This window comes from Sus scrofa, chromosome 16 (assembly GCF_054392235.1).
Source record: "Sus scrofa isolate SSC_HxYL_T2T_F1_AM1 chromosome 16, Sscrofa_HxYL_maternal_Yorkshire_Landrace_v2.0, whole genome shotgun sequence".
Lineage (NCBI taxonomy): Eukaryota > Metazoa > Chordata > Mammalia > Artiodactyla > Suidae > Sus > Sus scrofa.
Window position 1 is genome coordinate 38,571,281 of NC_139398.1, and position 26,294 is coordinate 38,597,574.

Sequence of the window (26,294 nt, forward strand, 5' to 3'; positions counted from 1 at the left end):
TTTCCATTTAATATTTTAGACCACAGTTGACTGTGGGTAACTAAAGCTATGAAAAACAAAACAGATTAAGAGGGGACTACTGTACTTTTTACCAGTGAAGACATTCTTGGTTTCTAATTTTTCATTATTTCTCTCAAATCAACCGTTTCAAACCATTTCATCTAAAAAAACAAACTAAAAAAAACATACTTTTTCATAAGTCTGTGAAAATTCAATAAGGCAAAGCTTTCATAAGGAAGCAGTGAAAACACACCTGCAGACTAATTTATTTATATGAAACAGTGTGCTGCTGTCCTAAGGAAATATGGAAAACATCTATTTCTGGACCCTTAGTCCCTCTGATGTTTGCAGGCAGTGATGTGCACTAGCTGAACATAAATCATCAATGAACAGCTGAGGCTCTCTTTATTCATTTTGTTTCTCTTACACCCCCTACAGTAATAAATATTACTTTTAGTGAAAAGAGGTCAAGGTGGATATTCTGCACAAGGTGCAGCATGCTTCATTAGGGAACAAACTTTAGTCTTCATCCCAAACCAGAGTAACTGAATCTTTTGAACAAAGTACAAAGACAGATAAATAGATCTTTGGCTAACTCTCCACTTAAAATATGACAGCAGAATGGATAAGCCGTGAGGTCCAGCTGTGTAGCACAGGTATCTATATCCAATCACCTGTGATAGAACATGATGGAAGATAATGAGGGGGAAAATGTGTGTATATATATGTGTGTATATATATATATATATATATATATGACTGGGTCATTATCTGTACAATAGAAATTGACAGAACATTATAAATCAACTACAATAAAACTTTTAAAAAGTGAAATAAAAAATAAAATATGAAAGCAGAGAGAGGTCATCAGTTTTTGACTATGCAATTGAAGCTAATAAAATGTGAGATTTCTAAGAATCTCCCTTTCTTCAAGGGGGTCATCATGTTCCCCTTAAAAGTCATCACTGCATTTGCTTGATGTAAGAGGTCAACCTATTTAGGCTGATTTTGATGAGCTTTCAACATCAGGTTTTATTGATTTTTTTCTTTTTTTTGAATCTCTATTTTATTGATTTCCTCTCTGACCTTTATGACTTCTTTCCTTTGGCTGACTTTAGGTTTTGTTTGTTCTTCTTTTTCTAATTCATTGAGGTGGTGTGTTAAGTTGTCAATTTGAGATTTTTCTTCTTTTTTGGGGAAGGACTGTATCGCTATGAATTCCCTCTAAGCACTGCTTTTGCGGCATCCCGTAGATTGTGAATGGTTATATCTTCATTACCATTTGTCGATATCTGGTAATTTACTGCTGATTAAAGCTAACAATATATTTTAAAAACAATATAGGTTAGTTTTTTGATAATGCACTACAATTGTAGAAATTTAAGGCATTTTCATTCCCTTGGATCTCAAGAATTCTCAAAGACAGAGAATGGAGAGGCGGGGTGTGCCTTGCCAGCTGCCATCCATGGGATAGTTCCACAGTCACTGTCACCAGGCCAGTGAGAACAACAGTCATCTGAGGTTCATTAATCAAAGAAGCAGGAGGGATCAAGGTGCGAACACAGCACTTCGAAGCTTTAGAAAACACACCCAAATGCCTGAACCCACTGATGCTCAAAACAGACCTGTGAAACAGGGAAGTAAACAGGAGGTGCTATAAAGAAGCTAGGAATTTTAAAGTAATTTGTCCAAGGTCACAATGCCAATGAGAGGCAAAGGTGTGATTCTTAATCTCAGATACTGTCCACAAAAAGAAAAAGACAAAGACATGTACTGAGACTCCTAGGGCTTGGTTGCAGCACTTTGTCCCTAAGTGGTCTTTTCCATTCCATGACTTCAACACAACCTACATCATCACCACTTGAATGCCTAAAAAAGCCAATCTGTCCCAGCAAGGCCCCTGTTACTCCTTCTCCCAAAAGCTGAACTTCCCAGATTTCTTCAGCTCAGTAGGTGACACCTTTGCTCATGTCAGCTGGGAATCATTTTCATCTCTGCTTTTACCCCACGCCTGCATTCCACATGCTAGGCATAGTGAGTCTGATAAGGCTCCTCTTCCAAAATACTATATACCTCAATACCATCAGCTCTCCCCACCTCTACTCCACCACTCAAGCCTGGACCACTGCAGCAATCTCCTCACTGGCCACCCTGCCTCCCTTCATGTCTCCATAAAATCCATTCTACAGACAGCACCTAAGCTAAAATTATGACCCTTTCATTTGCATTTAAAATAAAGTGCAAGTTCCCATAAAAGCCCATTTAGCAACACAGACATTTTTAGAATCACAATTCTCCCTATTGTTTAGTGTCAGAAATAAAGCCTTGGGGTTGTCATGGAAGGGCAGTGACAGAAGGAAAATGGACACTGAGGACTTAAACACAGTTTTTTGTTTGTTTGTTTGTTTTTAATGCCTGATTTTTCTGTTGATATATATATATATATATATTTTTTTTTTGGCTTTTTAGGGTTGCACCCATGGCATAAGGAGGTTCCCAGACTAGGGGTCCAATCAGAGCTACATTTGTCAGCCTACACCACAGCCACAGCAACATCAGATCCAAGCCACTTCTGCGATCTGTACCACAGCTCACAGCAACACCAGATCCTTGCACTGAGCAAACCCGCAACCTCATGGTTCCTAGTCAGATTCGTTTCCCCTGCACCACGATGGGAACTCCCTTCAATCTTTTTTTTTTTTTTATAATCCATTTTTATTGAAGTATAGCTGATTTACAAAGTTGTTAGTTTCAGGTGTACAGCACAGTAATTCGATTCTTCATCTATTTTTTTTCAGTTCTTTTCCCTTATAGGTTATTACAATATATGGAGTATAGTTCCCTGTGTGATACAATAAGTCCTTGTTGGTTTTCTATTTTATATACTGTAATCGAGTCTTTCAAATGTCCTTTTCACTAAGCTATTCAACTTCCTAGTGATCTATTCCCAGAAACTTATCTTTGTCTCAGTTTTTTCATTTATAATACTATAATAAAACTGCTTCTCCTCCTACCTCACCTGGTAATCAAGTGAGATAACATAAGTGAAAGTACTTGGAAAACAAAGCATTACAAACATAAGGTAATATAAAAGACATGCTAATGCAGAAATGGTGCTCAAGCATGAGGTTTTCTGGGCCTTTGCTTACAAGAAAGAGGAATTAAGCGAATCTAGCTAAAATAATTGACTTTTGTCTGCATCACTAGAATACATTTTGGCTGGTTGGAGCCTTTTCCATTGCTTCAGAGGACTGGGGCCAGATAAGAAAGCTTGTTAACGTCCTGGCTTCAGGCTTTACCTTACCAATAGCAAGCAATGAGATCCTGCTGCATAGCCCTGGGAACTATATCTAGTCATTTATGATGGAGCATGATAATGTGAGAAAAAAGAATCTATACATGTATGTGTAACTGCGTCACCATGCTGTACAGTAGAAAATTGACAGAACACTGTAAACCAGCTATAATGAAAAAATAAAAATAAAAATCATTATATATATATATAAAAAGAAATAACCCAATAACTCTTACGACTACATTCTGACCAAAGAAAATAGGAAGCTAAAAGCCCTGGTTTGGAAGGCTGAGAAAACCAGCCTCTCCTTGCCCCAAGTCTGTCCACAATTCTTTCTTGCCCTCCCTCCAGGATGCAGGGGCATAGGGCTACAAGGCCCTTCCAAACCCCAGGAACAAAGGATGACTCCAACTCTGGGCCATTTCTGCAGCTCCTGGAAACTCGGCCAGGCAGGAGCTACAGCTGCATGCTGGACCCAGGTCAGGCTACAGAAGTCCTCACCCCATCATTCCAGGCCACTGACATTCACTTGGCTATGCATTAATACCTAAGAAACTAGTCCTCAAGTATAAGTCTACTGGGCAAGGAGAGGCAAAATGCTTCCAATAAAATGAGGCCATCAATACACAACATTATTAAAGTCAGATTTATTGACAAAGTCCTTGAGATATTAAAAGAAATTGTAAAAACTGTGGAAAGATAAAACAAGTTGCTGTATATAATCTTCCTTTCTTCATGGTTGCCCCCAAAATAGGCTGACCAAATTGCAAAATCATTTCACTACTTCTACAGAAATTTAGATTATTCAATTTAATATTTCGCTGATTCTCTTCAAACCAGTTAGCATTATTTTATTTCAGATCTACTTAAGTTCATTGGTCCTTTTAAAAAAATAATACTTAGTGACAATATATTCAGGCTTTACAGCCTCCATACTGTCTCATCCATCATGTATTGTCCTTTTTTTTTTTTTTTGTCTTTTTAGGGCCCTGCCCGAGGCATATGGAGGATACCAGGTTAGGGGTCTGATTGGAGCTGTAGCTGTGGCCAGAGCCACAGCAACACCAGATCTGAATTGCGTTTGTGTTCTATACCACAGCTCACGGCAACACCGGATCCTTAACCCACTGAGCGAGGCCAGGGCTTGAACTTGTGTTCTCATGGATGCTAGTTAGATTCATTTCCACTGAGCCACGAGAGGAACTCTTGTCTTTTTTTTTTTTTTTTTTTAAGCAGCCCTTTCAAGATATTAAAAATTCTTAATTCTTGGCAGTACAAAAGCCCCAGGCCAGGGCTTGTAGTTTATCAACCTGTGTTGTAAATAACAATTGTTAACTAAAAGTATGTAGAACATGTAAGTACATACAACATGAACCAGGCTTTCACTCAAAACAAATCATACTGGTTCAAGAGGTTTCCTTTCTCTAAAGCAAGTTCGAAAACTAGGTATGCTATATATTAGAGAGGGATGAGGACTATGGCCTATTTTTATGAGAGAAAAATTCTGCCCAGATATTTTTTCTCCCTTCCATAGGTGTCAGGGATAAAAGATGTTCACTAAGAACTAATAAAGAGCATCACTTAGAATGTACATATTTACAATGAAATTCAAAAGCCCAGGTTTATACAAGGCAGACTGATAAAACACATATTTGTGAAGCCTCAAAAATTATTTATAGACACAAAGCCAAAAAGCCAAAAATAGCTAGAATAAAATTCACCATTTCATCAAAAAAGGAGAGATGTGTTATTAAAATGACTTTCTTTTAGGCTCTCCACACTCACAATAAAAAATAGCACCAAAATTTTGTAAGGATAATGACATACAAATGACTTGCTGTAATTGGTATTTCTAACCCACAATGCAATGAAGTCCATTGTAGCTGAGATAATGGAACTCTTACATAGTTGCTACATTGTTACCGAGCAACAAGAAATAAAATGCCAGGATTAGCACTTGATTTAATATATTTTTATCATCAATAAACCGTATTTCTATTCTGCTATTCTTTTTGGATATAATAGGTCATTAGGCTAAGAATTCTATTTAGTAATCTACAAGAGTATGCCCCAAAATGCAGTAAAGTTAATATCAGGCATTCACCAACTTCATGTTTTTTTTTCTATTTACTGCTTCCTTGGTAGAAACAGCAAATAATAACATAATAGTGATTCTATTATTGAGAAGATTACTTTGTCAAAATACTCAACTACAATGTCTTCACTAAATACATCTTCATTAGCATTTAAATATTTTCAATCAATGCTCCATTTTATGAAAATTCAAGGAAATGAATGGTCTTTAAATACCTTAATACTTTAAAATAAGTAGAATCAATCAGTTCATTTAGTTTAGTTATATAAGAACATTATCATCTGTCAAAGTAATGTATATATGGCTAAATTTATAGCATTAAGAATTTATAGATATCTCTTTCAGAGTGGTTTAGCAATTTTTTTAAACTAAATCCAAAAGCATGAATAAGACCTTATACTGAAAAATTATAAGAGAAAGAAATGTAAACTAAGGATATTACATAATTTAAGAGGCTTAAAAATCAATCATTGTAAACAATATCCATAGCTTGGCACATCCTTCCCAAAAGTTAACAATTGGGAAGGTGACTTTATGCCTCAGGATGTCAAGTTCCAAGGATTCATGGGGCCTTGGTAGGAAGAGGCCTTTTTGTATTATATCCAATAGCTATCTTACCAGCTTTTTTTTTTTTTAAGAACTTGTGTTGAATGTTCAACTCAACTGGTCCATGTGAGTGAAGTAAAGAAGATTGGATTAAACAGGTTCTTGCTATCTTTGTTCTTCCAGCTAACTAAGAGAAGCAGTGAGCATTACCCAATAAATACTTAAAGTGCACTGAAGGGCATTTACCATATTATGCTTCACACAGTGAGTGTCAAATTTGACATTTCAGCCAAGTTCTCATAAATATCATGTCTCTACATGTCAATCAGAGACTTGCACATGTGAATGAATTCCACGCTTATGTGAGCAGTAGCTGCCTGTGTATGGATGTGTGTGCCTGACAATGAATTGGTCTAATGAAGTTTTTCACAACTAGAGTTTTTCCTCTTTATACCTATTTTTTATTCTTTTTACTGTCTCTTGGGAAAATATGAGTTTCTCTATAATATCAAAAGGAAGTTGGAGTTCCCATTGTGGCTCAGTGGTTAATGAATCCGACTAGGAACCATGAGGTTGAGGGTTCCGTCTCTGCCCTTGCTCAGTGGGTTAAGGATCTGGCGTTGCCGTGAGCTGTGGTGTAGGTTGCAGACGCGGCTCGGGGCTCGGATTCCGCGTTGCTGTGGCTCTGGCGTAGGACGGCAGCTACAGCTCTGATTTGACCCTGAGCCTGGGAACCTCCACACGCCACGGGAGCAGCCCCAGAAAAGGCAAAAAAGACAAAAGGGGGGGGGGGCAGTAGCAATCTAAGATTAAGAATAAAAGCAATTTAAGATTAAAGGAATTATGTTTATCTCTTGGGCAGGTTCATTTTTTCTAAAGCAGGACAGAAGACAACCAGTCTCGAAAACACCGTACACTAATTGTGCTGCTTGATAGAGAACAAATGTTCACAGGATCCACTGAATTAAGTTGAGTGGTTAAAACCCATTGTGTTCCCACCTTCCAGTGTAAAGTGAGCTAATTACCAGTTTGATTACCTCAGCAAAGGTAATTCATGAGATTACAACACAGTTCTCCAAACAGAGTCAAAGAGCCCCAAAAGCCAGGAGATGCCAATCCCCATATCACATTCTCCATTCACCTCGGAGTTTTAAAGTCACATTTAGGCCTAATCACCTTGGGGACTATTACAAAGTGAATTAAAAGTAGAGATCATTCTTCACACAGGCTTAGAGGAGGATATTGCCATTACTTGTCAAGACATTGACCCTCACGCCTGACTCCCTGGCCCACCGCCTTGCACTGCAGAAAGGGGAGCTTGTCCTCCCCAGCCTTCAAGCCCACCAGGAAAGCACCACCTGGGCCTTCCACCTGCTCCTCCTTCCACCCAGCCTGTCCCCCTCAGGAAGCTGCAGAGCCAGTGTCCTTACTTGTCAAGGTCTCTACTCAAAAGTCATCTCAGTGAGGCCTCTTGTTACTGACCACGCCATCACAAATTTCAGTTTCTCCCTTTTTTTTTTTTTTTTTTTTTGCTTTTTAGGGCTGCACCCGAGGCATATGGAAGTTCCCAGGCTGGGAATCCAATTGGAGCTGTAGTCACCAGCCTACACCACAGCCACAGCAAGGAGGGATCCAAACCACATCTGCGACCTACACCACAGCTTACGCTGGGCAGTGCTGGATCCCCGACTCACTTAATGAGGCCAGGGATCGAACTCACATCCTCAGGGATACTAGTCGGATTCATTTCCCCTGCACCACAATGGGAACTTCTCAGTTTCTCCTTTTGATATTTCAAATCCTTTTCCGTGTTTTATCTCAACATTTATTAATATACAATATGCTATGTATTTCACTTATTGTGCCTACTGTCTTATATTGAGCATCCTAATGTAGGCTCCTGAGGGATATCATTGTTTCAATTATAATATTGTATAATATTGTTTCAAAATAACACAAGAAGATATGAAGCAGGAGTGATCATGACAATAGTCACGGGAGATGGGCTCATTAACTCCTCTGTTTACTAATGTCTATGTCCATTATCCTTCACAATAAACATTAAAGACAAAATTTGTTAATATTATTTAATCTGTGGTCTTCGCCTTTCCTCATCCACCAATCAGAAACAATACATGTTTCCTTGGCAGGATGGCAGATGTACCCCTAATCTTTTCCTCTAGTTAACTTCCTAAGGAGATAGGGCATATGCCAGGCCCCAGGACGGAACACAGAAGTCACAGTTCCCAATGCTGTCTCTTCCAAACAAAAAATCTTGGGCTGTCACCTTGGAAAATCATTTTCCCTATGGACATATTCCTTATGACTTTGAAAAGGATTGATAGCCACAATATTCCTGATAGTGGCTCTTTCTGAAGGAAAGGCAGGCAGATGAAAATGAGAATAAGCAGACCTCTAATCCTTACCTTACGTGGGCTCACAGGTGTTCCATTTATGATTGTGTATCATAACCCACACAGGTTTCATGTATATAATACTTGTATGCATCAAATATCATGTAATATAAATTATTCATCAGCAAATATATAAATAATATAAACCATAATATAAACTTAACAAAAATAACTTAATTGAAGTCGTGATAATGAATATATTTGTTTTAACGAAAAGCTGAAGTGAGCAAAAATAACTGAAGAGGTCTTGTGTAAACCTTGCCATCTTCTAACACCACCCAGGTCACATGCCTGACAAAACCAGCTGGGTTATTTTGGTCACAGGCAGCCTCACCAGCCTTCGGTGGCTGAGTCAGATGACCTTTCCTGACAGCACAGGCATGCCAGGCTGCTTGCAGGAGACAGAGCATCAACAGTCTCCTGAGTGAAGTGCTCCTGCCCCTCCCCCTGGGTTTCCTATTATAAATTGCTTTTTTAAAAATGTAGAGAGGAGACAAGGCACTTCCCAGAGAAACCCAGGCTGGTGGAATATGCACCCAGGAGACTAGCTGAGGGGCTTACAGAAAGTTGAAGGTTTAAAAAAACCCCACAAAAGCCAAAGGTGTTCCACTCAAAAGACACCATAGTCCTGCTACTCTGTATACACATGGACTGCAATGTCAGGAGTTGATCCCTGGCTGGTTTTGCAGTTAAACTTGTAAGGTTTGTCAGGGAAGACTTCACCCACTCAAAGAGGAGTCCAGAAATAACACTGTCCGGCCTAAAAAGAGAAATGTCTTTCTGGCATATGTGCCAATACGTGCACCCACTTGCACAATTTTCCCCAGAGACTACCCCTAGTTCCTTAAGAGAGGGGGACAGAGACAGCCAGCATTCACCATGTCACAACTTTGTAGTGAAATATGCAAATGGATGCAGGTTTTAAGAAATGCAAATGCAATATTCATAACAGTTTTGTTAAAGAGGAAAACAGGCATAATCAATCACCTCTTTGGTTTTCCACAACTCATAAGTTTGTTTAGAACACATCTGAAGGCAAAACCTTTCCCAAAAGGAAGAATGTCCCACTTTTAGAGAAACCAGAAATAATTCATGTCAAGGGCAAATGTGATAGTCTCTTCAATTAAAGGCAAACACACCAGTTTACTTCCTGCCAATTAGAGGAGAAATCATGAAAAAGCAAGAGATGGAGTTCCCATCGTGGCTCAGTGGAAGCAAATCTGACTAGCATCCATGAGGACACAGGTTTGATTCCTGGCCTTGTTCAGTGGAATAAGGATCTGGCATGGCCATGTGCTGTGGTATAGGTTGCAGATGTGGCTCAGATCTGGTGTTGCTGCGGCTGTGGTGTAGGCCAGCAGCTACAGCTCCAATTCGACCCCTAGCCTGGGAAACTCCATATATCTCAGGTGAGGCCCTAAAAAGACAAAAAAAAAAAAAAAAAAAAAAAAAAGCAAGAGACAGCTTGTATGTCCCTTTGCCACCCTGCTTCTAAGTCAAAAAAAAATTTAAGACATCTAAGGAAATGATCATTAATATTTTACATATGTTTAGTTCTATCCCCTTCCCCCTTAAAACTCAAGTTATAGGAGGTAAACAGAGAGAAAGGTTGAAAAGGTGCAGCAGCAAGGAGTGGAGTGGAGCTCTAGAAGATAGGTTCTAACCCAGATCCAATTGCTGAAAAGTCCTCCATGTCCTCATCTATAAGAGAAAGGAGATGAGCTAAGACTTCTAAAAAAAAGTCTTTGTTAGAAATGTAGGGTGTAGTCACCGTTATAGCTCCCACTGCTTAAGATACTGCAGCGCTAGAATAGATGTTCAATCACCATGTTCAGGGTTAAGAAAAGCTGCACAGTTCAGAGGCTACACAATAGAATGAACAGAGTCTAAAAAGAAGACTGAATGAATCCACAGGGCTATTGATTACAGAAGGATGCTCTTCTCAATGCCGTCTTGGAGGCAGATGGTAGTGGAGGCAAAAAGACAAGTAGAAAAACTTGCCAGGAAGGCTAGGTTTAGAGGAATATTTTGACCTCAAACTCCCTATCTGCTTGAGTCTAATGTTTAACATTGAAACTGACTACTTCTGGAGATTTAACACCTTTCAAGATTTTGAAACATCATCCATTCTTGATGATTTGAGAGTATTTCATAAAATACTGGAAAAGGGCAGACATCCTGGAATCCATCTTTCTACGGTTCTATCCTAGCTCCACCAACGTGTATGACATCAGGTATATAACCTAAGTTCTCTGTGCTTTAAAGTCCTCAATATAATATAAGGATAACAGGAGTTCCCATTGTGGATCAGCAGTAACAAACCTGACCAGTATCCATGAGAATGCAGGTTCGAACCCTGGCCCCTCTCAGTGACTTAAGGATCTGGTGTGGCCATGAGTTGTGGTGTAGGTTGCAGATCCAGCTCGGATCCAGCATTGCTGTGGCTGTGCTGTAGGCTGGCAGCTGCAGCTCCAATTCCACCCCTGGCCTGGGAACTTCCATATGCCATGAGTGCAGCCCTAAAAAGACAAAAAAATAAAAAATAATAATAATAAAATCCATAAAATGACAGCAGTGACTAATACATAATAAATAATAGTAGCTATTGATATTAATATTTAACAGGTAGGAAAATATGCAGGTAATTTATACTCTCTGAATATTTCTCTTAAACTAGCTCACAATCATCCATCTCACAAGGACCACCATAAAATAAAGCAGGACAGGGCTAAAGGAAAAGAATGACAGAGTCCTGAAGGCCAATGTAGATAACTAAGTGCATGGAAGAGGAGCTAGAGATCTGAGGTGCTCATTAGACTCAAAATAATACAAAACTCACAGTCCAGATACATTTTTCGTATCAGAAAATACTTAATCTACTCATCATCCCAATTCCAAATTATTTTCTACTTCCAAGAGCACAGATCTTATAATCCACCCTATGGGCATGTGGACCTCTTTACTAAGAGTATGCAGAGGGGGCAGGTTTACAAGTAATCTATTGTCAAAACAGTTGTTTCACTTATATTCCTCAACTAGAATGACAATTAAGATTTCATCTTGCTCCTTCTAATGACGCTCTGTCCAATTAAACTTTCTACAGTGTGATAAGGTTCTTTATGTTGATCAATACAGTAGTCACCAGCATATGGAGCTGTGGAAGAGAAAATGACTTCTTAACTTTACTTAATTCTACTTAATTTAAATTGTAATAGTCCCATGTGGCTGGTGGCTACCATATTAGACAACGCAGGTATCATCAATTGGGAGGCACCATCGGCAGTACTGCATTGTCAGGGATCCTGATGTAGGTCTGGCCTAATGGGATAGAGTGCTGTGAACCAGAGCTGTCTGTTCTTGGGCACAGAAGGGCAGCCTTTATTATGTTGGCAGGCTCAGCGAAAGGCTTTCATCTGCCTTACCCTTAGGCCAAAAGAGGACCTCTCTTTGCTAACAGCTACGCTACTTTTCAGACCATAAACAGTCACTTTCTGCTTTTGGAAGAGATAAGATTGGCTGAAAAGAACCAGATTATAAAAGGGGGGAAAAAAAAAAAGAACTTCATCCAGGACAATTCATATTACCCAGAGAAAAAAATACTGGTTTGTGGCAGTTTTACAGAAGTACGTAAAATCAATAGAGGGTATTAAACTACCACTTATTTTAAGCCTTCTCTTCAGTGATGTCAAATATATGCAATGGACAGGTCATGATTTGATTAAAAAAAAAAAAAGATTGCATGGAGAGATTAAACCATATTATCCATTTTAAATGCAGAAAACATACTGAAGCCATTGCAAAGGACACCACCAGGCCAGGGTTGAAAGTACCACACCCGCCAACACTTTAAAAATAATACACTACACTTTCTAAGAAGCAAAATTCTAACATTTGATTATTTAAAAAATAGAGCAGCACTGCCTCCATGAAATCCCGTCTTGGCCAAGCATATGGAGGAATCAAAAGATGCCAGAAATACTACTACCATCACAAGAAAAATCAAAAACATGTAGTCTCAGACTTCTCTGGTGGCTCAGCAGGTTAAGGATCCAGTGTTGTCACTGCTGTGGCTCGGGTTGCTGCTGTGGCGAAGGTGTGATTTCTGGCCAAGGAACCTCCACATGCCAAAAAAAAAAAGGAACATGGTAGTCTTATTTCCAAATCCTAAGGGGGGTTCCTATAAAGCCCTCCCATGGGAAAGCTATCACAAAAGCCCAAGAAAATCTGGTCCCAAAGTGATCCTCAAAGCCTCAAGATAAGTATCATTTTGAACTCTTCTTTTAAGTTCAAATACGTATAAACAAAATGACAAGGTTCTGGTAAAAACACCTATTTCTGTCCCAGAGCTTTAAAGTTCAAGGGAAGGTTCTAGAATTATTCAAGTCTCTCCCAAACCCTGAAATGAATGACCAAAGGAGAGTCAGTTTGTGTCTTAATTCAACTCTTCTAAATAGAACCACATCAAAGCAATGACTGGTGCCACATTAGGGGATCCACGGTATCTAACACAGTGAGATAAAGAAAACTTCTAATACAACTTACTATCTTCCTGGGATTCTGTATATGAAAAATCAACTTGTGACTTTACCCAAGAAGGTCCATTTTCACTCAAGTACCAAAGGACTTTTATGAGCTGGTCAGCCTCAAAGCTTGATTCACAAAGATAGCATTCTAGTAAGACCCTAGCTAACCAGAAAGTGTATGTTTCCACAACACTTCAACTATAATACATTTATTTATTTATTTATTTATTTATTTTTGTCTTTTCTAGGGCCGCTCCTGTGGCATATGGAGATTCCCAGGCTAGGGGTCTAATAGGAGCTGTAGCTGCTGGCCTATGCCACAGCCACAGCAACGAGGAATCTGAGCCACGTCTGCAACCTACACCACAGCTCACGGCAATGCCAGATCCTTAACCCACTGAGCAAGGCCAGGAATCGAACCCTCAACCTCATGGTTCCTAGTCGAATTCGCTAACCACTTAGTCACGACGGGAACTCCATATAATACATTTAAATACAATCCTTCGACATCCAAAATGAAAATGTGGTTATAGTTTGTCCTGAAAACAAATGAACTGTGTTTTCTTGAACTAATACATAGCATCAAGTTTAAAATTCAACATCTGGAAATCAGAAGTAAGACCTCTTCTCTTACCTCCACCACTGTGGTTTCTGCAGCTTTGCACATCGGCAGGTTGAAATTTCTTGCACTTTTCCTACATTAGGGGGTTAGGGAATAAGGAAGTGGGGAAAGAAGGCCAAAAATAAGAAGCATCTCTCTCTGGTTTAATCACAGATTAAAATAATTTCTGTATAGGGCTCTGTGCATCTTTTTAAAAGAATGTACCATATTTTACATAAGTTTTATAGCTATTTTATAAATAAAAATGTGATGGCCACTTCATTCAATTGCATAGTTTTTAGAGCATTAAGAGAAAGAGGGTCTTTTTTTTATATATTCAATATAAAGAGTATACACAGAAACATAAAGCAGATATTAATAAATCTACTCTAAAACTAATTTCTCTAAATCTTTTTTTTTTCTCTAAATCTTTTAACTGAGATGCCACTTTGTTTCTCTAGTTAGATATTTAACTGAATTTGCTCTTGTTAAAATATTACAGAGAAAGTGCTTTATATGAGAATGTATAATCATTATATTCTCTATTAAAGAGAATATGAAACATTCATGGGTCATTCGTGAGTCACTTATAAAGATCATGCTGGAGACCCAAGTTCTAATGAAATTTTTTGCTCTTGTTAAAATATTACAGAGAAAGTGCTTTATATGAGAATGTATAATCATTATATTCTCTATTAAAGAGAATATGAAACATTCATGGGTCATTCGTGAGTCACTTATAAAGATCATGCTGGAGATCCAAGTTCTAATGAAATTTTTTCAAGTAAAACCCTGAGGTGTAAAAATTTTAAGGGGCTGATTTTGCTGATGGTTTTGCATTCCCAAGTTCCTAAAGCAGTGCACTTCCTCTGATCATAAAAATTAAAATGCACTTTTGTTTATGAGAGTAGAAATTGAGAAGGAAAATTCTTTGGCAAAGGGAAATAAGTCACAGCTATGTCTTAGCATCTGTGCCACCAATGTTTCTGTCACTTGGATTCAAGGGTAAGTGAGTCCTTGTGGACCTTCACAAGTTACCATGTCGGGCTCCACCAGATGTCCACCCTTAAAAGCTCTAAAGGCAGAGTGGCCTGGGGTGAAGGCATCTAGGACTCTCCCAATTTAACAATGGCGTAGACAGACTTCTGTGCCAGTTGTCCCTCTGAAAGTGAAGGTCAGCCCAGAAGTCAGTATCTTAGGAATCTAGGCCATCTGACCACTGGCAACAAGCACTCTCATTTCACATCAAAGCTCAGTGGCTACTGAGCAGAAATCACAAGCATGAAGCTTGTGCTCAGAACAGCCCTTGTACTATCTTTGGATAACAAGTAATAAAGCACAGGATAAACTCATGGGATTACTTTAAATAATTCATTTCCATTTGCTACTATACAATTTCATTAATCTTTAAAAAAAAATACTAAGCGTTGGCAAACATTTCACCAAGGTGTCAAATAAGGTAGACATCAAGCAAAATGTCCTCTCTAGTTGCCACAATTAGTTATAACTTCAAAAACTGGCTGATTTCAAGAAATCAAATACAATATTAGTGTCAGGAGTTCCCGTCGTGATGCAGTGGTTAACGAATCCGACTAGGAACCATGAGATTGCGGGTTCAGTCCCTGCCCTTGCTCAGTGGGTTGACGATCCGGCGTTGCCATGAGCTGTGATGTAGTTTGCAGATGCAGCTCAGATGCCGCGTTGCTGTGTCTCTGGTGTAGGCTGGTGGCTACAGCTCCGATTAGACCCCTAGCCTGGGAATCTCCATGCGCTAAGGGAGCGGCCCAAGAAATAGCAAAAAGAAAAAAAAAAAAAAATTTAATGTCATACAGCATCTTCAGAAATAAAAATAGGAGTTCCCGTTGTGGTTCAGCAGTAACAAACCCAGCTAGGATCCATGAGGACATGGGTTTGATCACTGGCCTAGCTCAGTGGGTTAAGGATCCAGCGTTGTGGTGACCTGTGGTGTAGGTTGCAGATCCAGCTCGGACCCAGCATTGCTGTGGCTGTGTTGTAGGCTGGCAGCTGTAGCTCCAATTCAACCCCTAGCCTGGGAACCTCCAAATGCCACAGGTACAGCCCTAAAAAAACATAAATAAGTAAATCTTTAAAGATCAAACACATCAAGACATCCATTTTGCAATCATAATTTCAGAAATATAAAATTGCTGAGATGCATTACATTTAACATTTTTTTTTAAAACCACCATACTACCTGAAAGTCACGTTTCCAGCTTGGTCTGCCTTCCAGGCTTTCACCAAAGCAAAATCCCCTCTGATTGCTTCCTCCAAAATAAAGTGCTGACCATTAAATTCCCTCACCTGCAGAAGACAAAGAGGGCATGTCAGAATCTGCACAGGTCTGCTCTGACAGAGACAGATAACAAGGATACAAGCCTAGTGAAGGAAGGGTTTCAGAGGGAGAAGATCTAAATTGAGACTTCAAGGATTAATCATGTAGATGACCAGGACTTGGTCAAAGTAGCAAAGAGGGCGCTGAGGGAAGCATGCGCTGAGACCCATGTGCCAAGTCTCCGCGGCAAGAGGGAGCTTGGGAAATTTGAGGAACTGAAAGTTCTGCAAGCTTAAGGCACAGACTGTGTTTCTTAGCACTCACTTTAATATTTGTGTGAATAAGTTATACATTGAACATGAAAAATACCCTTTCCCTCCCCACCCCAGAAAAAGCTATGTAAGCTGTGTGAAGTAAGCAACACATTGTTTTTCTACCTAAAATAGTGGTAGAAAATCCATTCTCTCTCCCAACTAATCATCTGCTGAGATTTTAATTGGAATTCCAAAAATTTGTAGACTAATTTGGAAAGAACTGACATGCCATATCTCCCATCCATGAGCATAATCTAGGACTACATATTTTGAAGTCTTCTTTTGGTTCCTTCAATATTTCCATAATTTCCCAGAAAATAGCTTTGTAAATATTTTTTTTTAGGTTCATTCACAGGTGCTTTGTTTTCAATGGTACTGGGAATGTTATATTTTATTCTATTACAACTTCTTTTCTGTCATTGCTGGCCTAAAGGACTGCTATTGATTTTTGTATGTTTATTGACTTTTAATTCTACTCCAAATGGGAAGGGAGGGGAGAAGAGGCATGAAGCAAAACTACACCGTGGCATTTTGTTCCTTTTTTCTTCATGGGGACTTAGCACTGTAAACTGAAGCAAAGAAGAGGAGAAACAATGTCAATAACGGTTTCCATCACCACAAAGGATAGGAGCCATTTAAGGCTGAATTCCATTTTCATTCCTACTGCGCCCCCTAGAGGAAAAATTGCATGCATTTTCTAGAAAGAGTCAGTGGAAAGTTCAGGTACAGTTACTTTTCTTTAACTATAGTTTAAAACAGAAATCCTCTCTAGAGAACAGCTCCCTTAAAGACATTATCCCACTTTCCTGTTAGAAAAGGTTAATGAATTTAGGGAATCACTGATGAATGAAGATTATAGTAATGTGAATTTAGACTAATTATATAGTTAATAATATAATTATGTATTTAGTAATAATGTATTTAATAAGTGTATTTAATAATATATTGTTATTTAATTATATATTTATAATATATAAATATACATCTAATTATATATTTAATAACATATTTAATATAAAATATATTTGTAAGCTATACATCTAGTTTTTTAAGAATCTAAATGTATTTCAAAGTTATCACCAGTAATGATAATGATTTTATATACAGAGCTAGAAAACTACATATGCATATAGATATATGCTAACTCAGAGCAAAGTGAAAAAAAAATGGCATTTGTGGAGTTTCTGGTGGTGCAGCAGATTGAGGAGCTGGCAGTTGTCACTGCTGTGAGGAGGATTAGACCCCTCGCCTAGCAATTTCTGCATGCCATGGACATAAACAGAAAAAAAAATTGGCATTTTTTTTTCTACTCCAGTCATATAATTCCTGAAGGGCCTACACATCATCAGTTGCTAAGTATTAGCTATTCTAAAATTTTAAAACAAGGAAGGAATTGGTTTTGCCAAACTAGCTATTATATTCACTTGAAAGAGTTGGCACTTCAGTCTCCACTTCTGCATCTTTCAGTTCTTTCTTGAATCCACTATAGCCAAATTTTCACTGTTCCTGGAAAATCCTCTCCTCCAGAAAAATCACCCTTTAAGGTCACTAGTGACCTCCATGTTTCCTAATCCTAATTTCCAGTCCTCTGTGACCCACTCTAACATGCTTGATCACTCCCTCCTTTGAAAGTTCCCATCTTTCAAATCACCAGACTCCCCTGGGTTTCCTCTTTACTCACTGGACACTCTCTCCCATCTCATTTGGGGCTCCTTTTCCTCTTTTCAACCTTTTAATGTCAGGCCTTGGGAGTTCCCGTCGTGGCTCAGTGGTTAAGGAACCTGACTAGGACCCATGAGGATGTGGGTTTGATGCCTGGCCTCACTCAGTGAGTTAAGGATCCAGCATTGTCCTGAGCTATGGTGTCAATCACAGATGTGGCTCAGATCCCAAGTTGCTGTGGCTGTGGTGTAGGATGGTGGCTACAGCTCCAATTGGACGCCTCGCCTGGGAACCTCCATATGCCGCGAAGGCAGCCCTAAAAAAAAAATTAAAAATTAAAAACCAAATAATAAATGTCAGACCTCTTCTAAACCCTGAAATGCAGAAGAGGTGTTCTCTGTACTCCAGCCCCAGCCACTCACCTAGTCCACAGACTTCAATGACATAGGCTGACAGCTCCACAGCGCCTAGCCCAGCTCTCAACTCTCTGCAGCTGAGCTGCAGCCTGCTGAGAGCCTCCTCTCAGGGGCCAATGAGCATCCCAAATGCACCAAGTCCTAGACAGAGCTCTTCGATTACCCCCACATCTGGCCCATCTCAATAAGCAACACACTTGATTCTTGTCTTTTCTTATTCACTAAATCCTATTGGCTCTACTGTCAACATCTGTCCCAACTGCAACTATTTCTCACAAACTCCACTGTTACCACCTTAGTCTAAACCACTTTCCACTCCCACCTGAATTAATACAATAGCCTCTTCATTTTTCTCACTGCTTCTGTCCTTGTGTGCCCACCAAAAAACTCACTACCCAACAGCCACAGTGATCTTTCCAAAACATAACTCAGATCACATCACGCTCCCACCATATTCAAAATTATGGTCCTCTCATCACACTTAGTACTAAATTCATGTGATCTGGCCTCTCTTCAACCTCCAACCCCAACACTCTCTCTGCCTTACTCTGTTCCAGTCTCACTGCCTTGCTGGTCCACACGTGAGGCAAGCCTGCCCTAGGACCCTGTCCTTCTCCTTCTTTCTGACTAGAGCACAAGCCTCACCTCCACCTGGCTCACTCCTCTATCTTAACTCAAGTCTCTACCAAATGTCACCTCCTCCAAGATTTTCCCTGGCCCAGCCTAGAACACCTTCCTGGCCATTCATCATCCACTGCCTTCACCCCACTTGAGTTTTGCTCACAACATTTCCAGCATTGATGTGACGTGGTTGCTTATCCCTTCCTTGTCGGGTCCTCAGATACAGGGCACTTGTCTAGATGATCCCTTTTTCCACCGCACTTAGACCAGTGCTTGGTAAAGAGAAGGGCCTCAAGCACTATCACTGATCTAAGGAATTCATTCACTTCAAGGAAAACAAAAAGCTAACAAGAATGGTTTCAAGAAATTATTTGTTGGAGTTCATGTCATGGCTCAGTGGAAACAAATCTGACTAGTATCCATGGAATCTGACTAGTATCCATGAGGATGCGTTTTTGAACCCTGGCCTCGCCCAGTGGGTTAAGGATTCAGTGATGCCATGAGCTGTGGTGTAGGTCGCAAAAGAAGCTCAGATCCTGCACTGCTGTGGCTGTGGCCAGCAACTACAGCTCCAATTCGACCCCTAGCCTGGGAACCTCCACATACCGTGGGTCTGGGCAGAAAAAAAAAGAAAAAAAAAGAAAAGAAAAAAGAAAGACCAAAAAAAAGTATTTGTTGTACTCCTGGGGAATTCAGACAAAATTACAAAACTGCTAAAATCATACACCTGACTCCAGGCTGCTATGAACCCAGGTATTCAGAACAGATTCAGTCTCTCCTATATTCCCAGGATGAATTCATGCTATAACTTCCCACAAGCCCTCAAAGCATTCACCCAATTTTGCTGGGCAGCAATTTTTTTTTTTTTTTTTTTTTTTTTTGTCTTTTTGCCATTTCTTGGGCCGCTCCTGTGGTATATAGAGGTTCCCAGGCTAGGGGTTGAATCAGAGCTGTAGCCACCGGCCTACGCCAGAGCCACAGCAACACAGGATCCGAGCCGTGTCTGCAACCTACACCACAGCTCACAGCAACGCCAGATCCTTAACCCACTGGGCAAGGCCAGGGATCGAACCCAAAACTTCATGGTTCCTAGTCAGATTCGTTATCCACTGAGCCATGACGGGAACTCCCATGGGCAGCATCTTTATCTACATTAACTAAAATCCATTTTAATAATTAGGTTTCTGTCTTTTACATTGTCAAAAACTTTTTAAACCTAATTAGGCCATAAAGAAAGAAGCCAGATAGTATATGAAAAATGTTCACAAAAGCTTTGAGTCAAAATAGGTCACCCTAAGCAGGAAGGCAAATCTCCAGATGGAGGAGGCTGCTGGAGACAAACACTGGACAGCAGGGGACAGGGACAATGACCTTTACCTTCCCTCAAAACACGGAGGTGCAGAGCTAACATCCCAAAATGCAGAAAGGTGAAAAGAGCCCTTGATTTACCAAGTTTTTGCTTCCCTAGAGATAAGTTCAGCATTTCTGCAGCCTTTGTTAACTCTCTTGAGTGATGTGGGCAGGGTGATGGGAAAAACACTAAAAATATAATCATGAAACGTTGACCTGTGTCATTTTAAAAATGGGCTCAAACTTAAGTATCTCCAATACCTGTAGCTAGAGTTCTTTTCTAATATGTGAATGAATTTACCTAGAGTAAAAACACTCCATCCTATCTAACTCTTTAAATAAAACTAAGTTATTCAGTCTACAGCTCTAATGTGTGTCCAGAATACAAAATGAAGGATAAAGGAGATAATATGAACCCTCTAATCCCATTATATGATTATAACTGCCCCCTGCTTTTTTTGTTGTTGTTGTTGTTGTTGTTGTTGTTATTGTTGTTGTTGTTGTTGCCATTTCTTGGGCCGCTCCCGCGGCATATGGAGGTTCCCAGGCTAGGGGTCGAATCGGAGCTGTAGCCACTGGCCTACGCCAGAGCCACAGCAACGTGGGATCCGAGCCGCGTCTGCAACCTACACCACAGCTCACGGCAACGCCGGATCGTTAACCCACTGAGCAAGGGCAGGGATCGAACCCGCAACCTCATGGTTCCTAGTCGGATTCGTTAACCACTGCACCACGACGGGAACTCCCCCCCTGCTTTTTTAAGATTGTAGACAAACTTGTATTTCTTTGGTTTTTTTCCCCCTTCAATCACGTCCGGGGGAGCCTAAGCATGCAGAGTTTAATATCATATACATCATGCATCTACTCTCTTTTCCACATAAACATAATCGGTGACTATAAATGCTCCTAAATGCCTTAAAATCTACCATGAAACTCATTTTGACTTGCACATCTTCTACGGATTAGTTTCTCTTTTTCTCATTTATTTATTCTGCTGTCTCTAAGTGACTTTAATTACTAGCAGATGCTCGGATTCCACTAGAAATTTTACCTAATGTGTTTACGTTACTGAGTGAATGACAGTGTTTGTTCCACACAGGTGTGGCTTTATACTTGCTTCCCCCATGGTTCCACCTGGAACCCTAGGCTCAGAGAGATATCCCGGCTCTTACCTCTCTCGGTTTACTGGCAATGGCAATGCTGCCGTCTTTGTTGTATTTGATCGGGGACCCTCCTTCTTGCACCAGGGTGCCATACCCTGTGCTGGTGTAAAACGCAGGAACACCTGCCCCACCTGCACGGATCCTCTCTGCCAGGGTGCCCTGCATGGGAGCAAATAACACCCATCAGAAGTTCATTCGTGGAGTTCCCGCTTTGGTGCAGTGGTTAACAAATCCGACTAGGAACCATGAGGTTGCAGGTTTGATCCCTGGCCTTGCTCAGTGGGTTAAGGATCCGGCGTTGCCGTGAGCTGTGGTGTAGGTCGCAGACGCAGCTCGGATCCCATGTTGCTGTGGCTTTGGCATAGGCCAGCAGCTATAGCTCCAATTCGACCCCTAGCCTGGGAACCTCCATATGCCATGAGAGCAGCCCAAGAAATGGCAAAAAGACAAAAAAAAAAAAGAAGTTCATTCATTTTTACGGCTGAGTAGTATTCCACTGTATATATGGAATACTACTCAGCCATAAAATGCATTCATCTGTGGACAGACAGATGATTATTGTGAATAGTGCTACTGTACAGCACAGGGAACCCTATCCAGTCTCTTGGGATAGAACATGATTGAAGATAATGAGAAAAAGAATGTATATATATGTATGACTGGCTCACTATGCTGTACAGCAGAAATTGACACACTACTGTAAATCATCTATACCCTGATTAAAAAAGATTTAGATATGGAAGGACTTTAAGGATTAAAAAAAAATTCATCATGCACACTTCTGTCTATGGACAGAGAAACAGGCTCGGTTCCTACTCTGCAGATGTTTATCAATCTAAACCATGCCTAGCAGTGCATATGAATATATTTCGCTAACACTCAGGCCAGAAGATCAGCTGAAAGAGTTCCCGATATGGCGCAGCCAAAACAAATCCGACTAGTATCCATGAGGATACGAATTCCATCTCTGGCCTCCCTCAGTGGGTTAAGGAACCGGGGTTGCCATGAGCTGTGGTGTAGGTTGCAGACATGGCTCAGATCCTGCATTGCTGTGGATGTGGCAAAGGCCGGCAACTGCAGCTCTCATTTGACCCCTAGCCTGGGAACCTCCATATGCCCAAAAGTACAGCCCTAAAAAGCAAAACAAACAAACAAACAGAACTGTGTTCTACTGTGAGCTGTAAGTAGAACCTGAATATTATCATTAATAATAATGTCATGATTATATAATAATAACAATGCAAAATGTTCAAGTTGTATTTAGAATTTATTCTAAACCACTCTCTTGTAAGTATTTTATCTACTACGTTATCTAGCTAAGGAAAAACCCAGAGTTAGGCTAAGAATACAACATACAGGTAAATTGCTTTTTAAAAGCCAAGAGTACTTCAAATTTTGTTTCAGAGTAGGAAGAGCTATATGCAAAGTTTCCTTGTACCTTTTTTTGGGGGGAGAGGGGTGCTATGCCTGTGGCATGTAGAAGTTGCCAGGCCAAAGATCAAACCTACACCATAGCAGTGACCAGAGCCACTGCAGTGACAACTCCAGATCCTTGACTTGCTCTGCCACAGGGGAATTCCTTTTTGCACCTCCTTTTGATTGGCTTTGTCCATCCAGTGATTTCAAACCTGATTTCCGTAGCTCTCTCCCATCACCAGATACCTTTCCACCCAGTTTTGCCAGAGGAATAACTCTGAACATTCCTGAACATTCCTGACTTGCTCCCTCACTTGAAACTCATTGTTATGGTCTAGCACAACCTATTCAGACTAAACAACTAACTAGTTAAGCAGTAGCATGAATAGGTTTAGATGTTAACGATGGTGTGTTAATATTATGCCAAACAGAAAATAATTTTCTACTTGAACTGGGTCCTTTAAATATTAAACCTGGAGTTTCCTAGTGGCTCAGCAGGTTAAGGATCCTGCCTTGTCACTGCCATGGCCCAAACCACTGTTGTGGCGTGGGACTGATCACTGGCTCAGGAACTTCCACATGCCTCGGGTGCAGCAAAACAAACAAACAAACAAAAACCAACAACAAAAAAACTAAACTCAAAGAAGGGACTAATGGTTGGGATTTCAGACATGGAGGAGGTGGGATATTCTGGGGAAGGATGGACTTGTGACATAACTGAAAACCTTCTAGATAACTGGTTCTTTATCTAGTGGACAGAAGGGACACTTCTCTGTGCTGTGGATAGTTTAATTAACATTCACAAAAATTAAGTCATCAAAACAACCATGATAACGCCCCCACATTAAAATATTTTTATGTCCACACTCTTTGAATACTTTATTCCTTCCTCTGTGCACAACAGGGCAGAGGCCTGAAAGTAGACGATTTCTACGTACAGACCCTCTGCACATACCAGCAAGCCTCCAACATCCAACCTCTGAGGGAGTCCAAATCCCTCCTGCTTCATCAGCACACCTCCCTGGCTCCCAGGCTGCTCGAGCCATTGTTCACTCATATGCCACTAAGATGGGGTGGGGGATACTTACTTCTTTTGGCTTAAAGAAAAGAATTTGAAAGAAATATTAAGAAAGCTCCTCTCCCACATATATGCCCCCTGACAAAATAAGGGATGATGCAAAAGTTAACAAAGGGAATTGGAAAGTTAATTTTCAAGAGCTCCACAAACCAAAGGATGTGCTATCTCAACCTATAATGTAAAGATGAAAAGTATATGCTATGAGCTAATTTACATCCTCACCCCCCAAAAAACCTCATACATTGAAGCTCTAACGCCCACTCTGACTGTATTTGGAGGTGGACCTTTACGGAAGTCAATAAGGTTAACTGCAGTCATAAGGGCAGGGCCCTGATCCAAGGGAATTAGTGTCCTTATAATAAGAGACCCCAGAGCACTCACTTGCATGTGTGCTTATGCTCGCTCTCTCACTCTCTCTTTCTCCCTACTCCCTCTACCAAGAACCAAATCAGGATTTCCCATTGTGGCTCAGTGGGTTAAGAACCCAACATAGTGTCCATGAGGACATGGGTTTGATCCCTGGCTTCACTCAATGGGTTAAGGATTTGGCATTGCCACAAGCTGCAGCATAGGCTGCAGATGCAGCTCGGATCTGGTGTTGTCGTGGCTGTGATGTAGGCCATAGCTGCCGCTCCTATTTGAACCCTGGCCTAGGACTTCCATACGCTACAGGTGCAGCTTTATAAGGAAAAAAAAAAAAAAGAAAAAAGAAAAAAAGAATGAAATCAGCCTGTACCTTGATCTTGTACTTCTCAGTGAGTAATAAATTTCATAACAGTGAGTAATAAATTTCTCTTCTCCAAGCCACCCAGTCTGTGGTGTTTTGTAATGGCAGTGCAAGCAACACAGACAGTACACCTTTTGCTATTTTCAGAAAAAACTTTCGATGAAAATTGAGGAAATAGCAAGCATAGTACCATGCTGTGACAGGCACAGGTGCCAACCCTGCAGAGTGATCAGGTATGACCTGAGAAATAACTGTTCCAGGTAGAAGGAACAGTTCTCCCGTGCATGCTCTCTCGATAAGCACACATGGTGATGAAGTTATTGAAATTTTTAAAATTCTGCTATGTTACATTACGACCAATTTTGTCAGTGGGAATAATACAGTTTGTTGACAAAAGTAAAACAGAATGGTGGGCTCAGTTTCAGAGATGAAAGCAGGCCATGTCAACGTGGAAGACCAATGCACCCAGCCTGTAGACCCTTGTTTTACTCACATGGCTTCAAAAATTTCCCTCAGTGACAAACTCTCCCTCCAATCAGTTAGGATAGGAGATGGTGTATAAAATGAGTGGAAACTGGCTAGATCAGCTGCAGTAATTACTTGTTTTGTAACGGCTTCAGTTCCTTGGAGACCAGGACTCCGATCCCAGCACTTACTCTGTGATGTGGGCAGTTTTACTGTCTTCCATGGGCTTCACTTTCCTGATAGGTCTTGGCAAGACCAGATTCCCCAGAAATTTCTAATTCAATGATTCACAGGAGTCAACTTTTAGGAGTTCCCATTGTGGCTCAATAGTAATGAGCCCAACTAGTATCCATGAGGATGCGGGTTCGATACCTGGCCTCACTCAGTGGGTTAAGGATCTGGCACTTCAGTGAGCTGCAGTGTAGGTCGCAGACTCAGCTCGGATCTGAGGCTGTGGTGTGGGCTGGCGGGACAGCTCCAATTGGACCCCTAGCCTGGGAACTTCCATATGCCTCTGATGCGGCCCTAAAAAGGCAAAAAAAAAAAAAAAAAAAAGGAGTTGACCTTTACGACAAGACTCAAATATTTCAGCAAGTCCTTTTGCATGATTCAGTGAAAAATATATTATAGTGCCAAACTTATTTTATCCTATAGCTTAGATATTTTCACTAGAAATACCTCCTTTTTTGGTGCATAGTGATAAAATATTAGTCCTCTGGCAATCAAGAGGTATGTCCTATAAACAAGTTTTCTTGATTTGGCAAAATAGCACTCTCTCTACCTTAGTCTCTTATATATCCCTATAAAGAAATTTCTAGAAGGAAAAAGGTAAATTTTAAAATAAGTTAGGTTAAGAACCTAACTAGTAACCCTGAGAATGGTTTAAGCCCTAGCCTCTATCAGGGGGTTAAGGATCCGGTGTTGCCACAAGCTGCAGTGTAGGTCACAAATGCAGCTCAGATCTGGCGTTGCTGTGGCTGTGGTATAGACCTATAGCTACAGCTCTGACTCAGCTCATAGCCTACATTTCCCATATGCTGCAGGTGTGGCCCTAAAAATAAAATAGGTTAGTAATAGAGTTCCCACTGTAGCACAGCAAGGTTAAGGATCCTGAGTGTCTCTGCAGGGTACGTGTTGGAGTCCCAGCCCAGATCTCCAGCCCAGACAGTGAGTTAAGGATCTGGTGTTGCCAAAGCTTTTCTGGCCCAGATTCATTCCCTGCCCAGGAAATTCCACATGCTGTTGTTGTGGCCGAAAATAGTAATAAAATAAAATAAGTTAGGAGTGCCTGTCATGGCTCAGCGATTAATAAACC

General features: G+C 40.4%; 1 protein-coding gene across 12 annotated transcripts in view; it reads right to left on the reverse strand.

The window, feature by feature from the left end:
- The window catches only part of OXCT1 (3-oxoacid CoA-transferase 1), a 147,672-nt gene that overhangs the window by 98,530 nt on the left and 22,848 nt on the right, over positions 1 to 26,294 (reverse strand). For all 12 annotated transcript variants that reach the window (XR_014830732.1, XR_014830730.1, XR_014830731.1 and 9 more), the window contains 3 exon segments: positions 21,303 to 21,452; positions 15,690 to 15,796; positions 13,508 to 13,568 (listed from right to left, as the gene is read on the reverse strand). Coding sequence is in view for 7 of the 12 variants with exons in the window: in XM_085001591.1 (XP_084857717.1) it covers positions 13,508 to 13,568; positions 15,690 to 15,796; positions 21,303 to 21,452 (318 nt within the window). In the remaining 5 variants the exon portion in view is untranslated.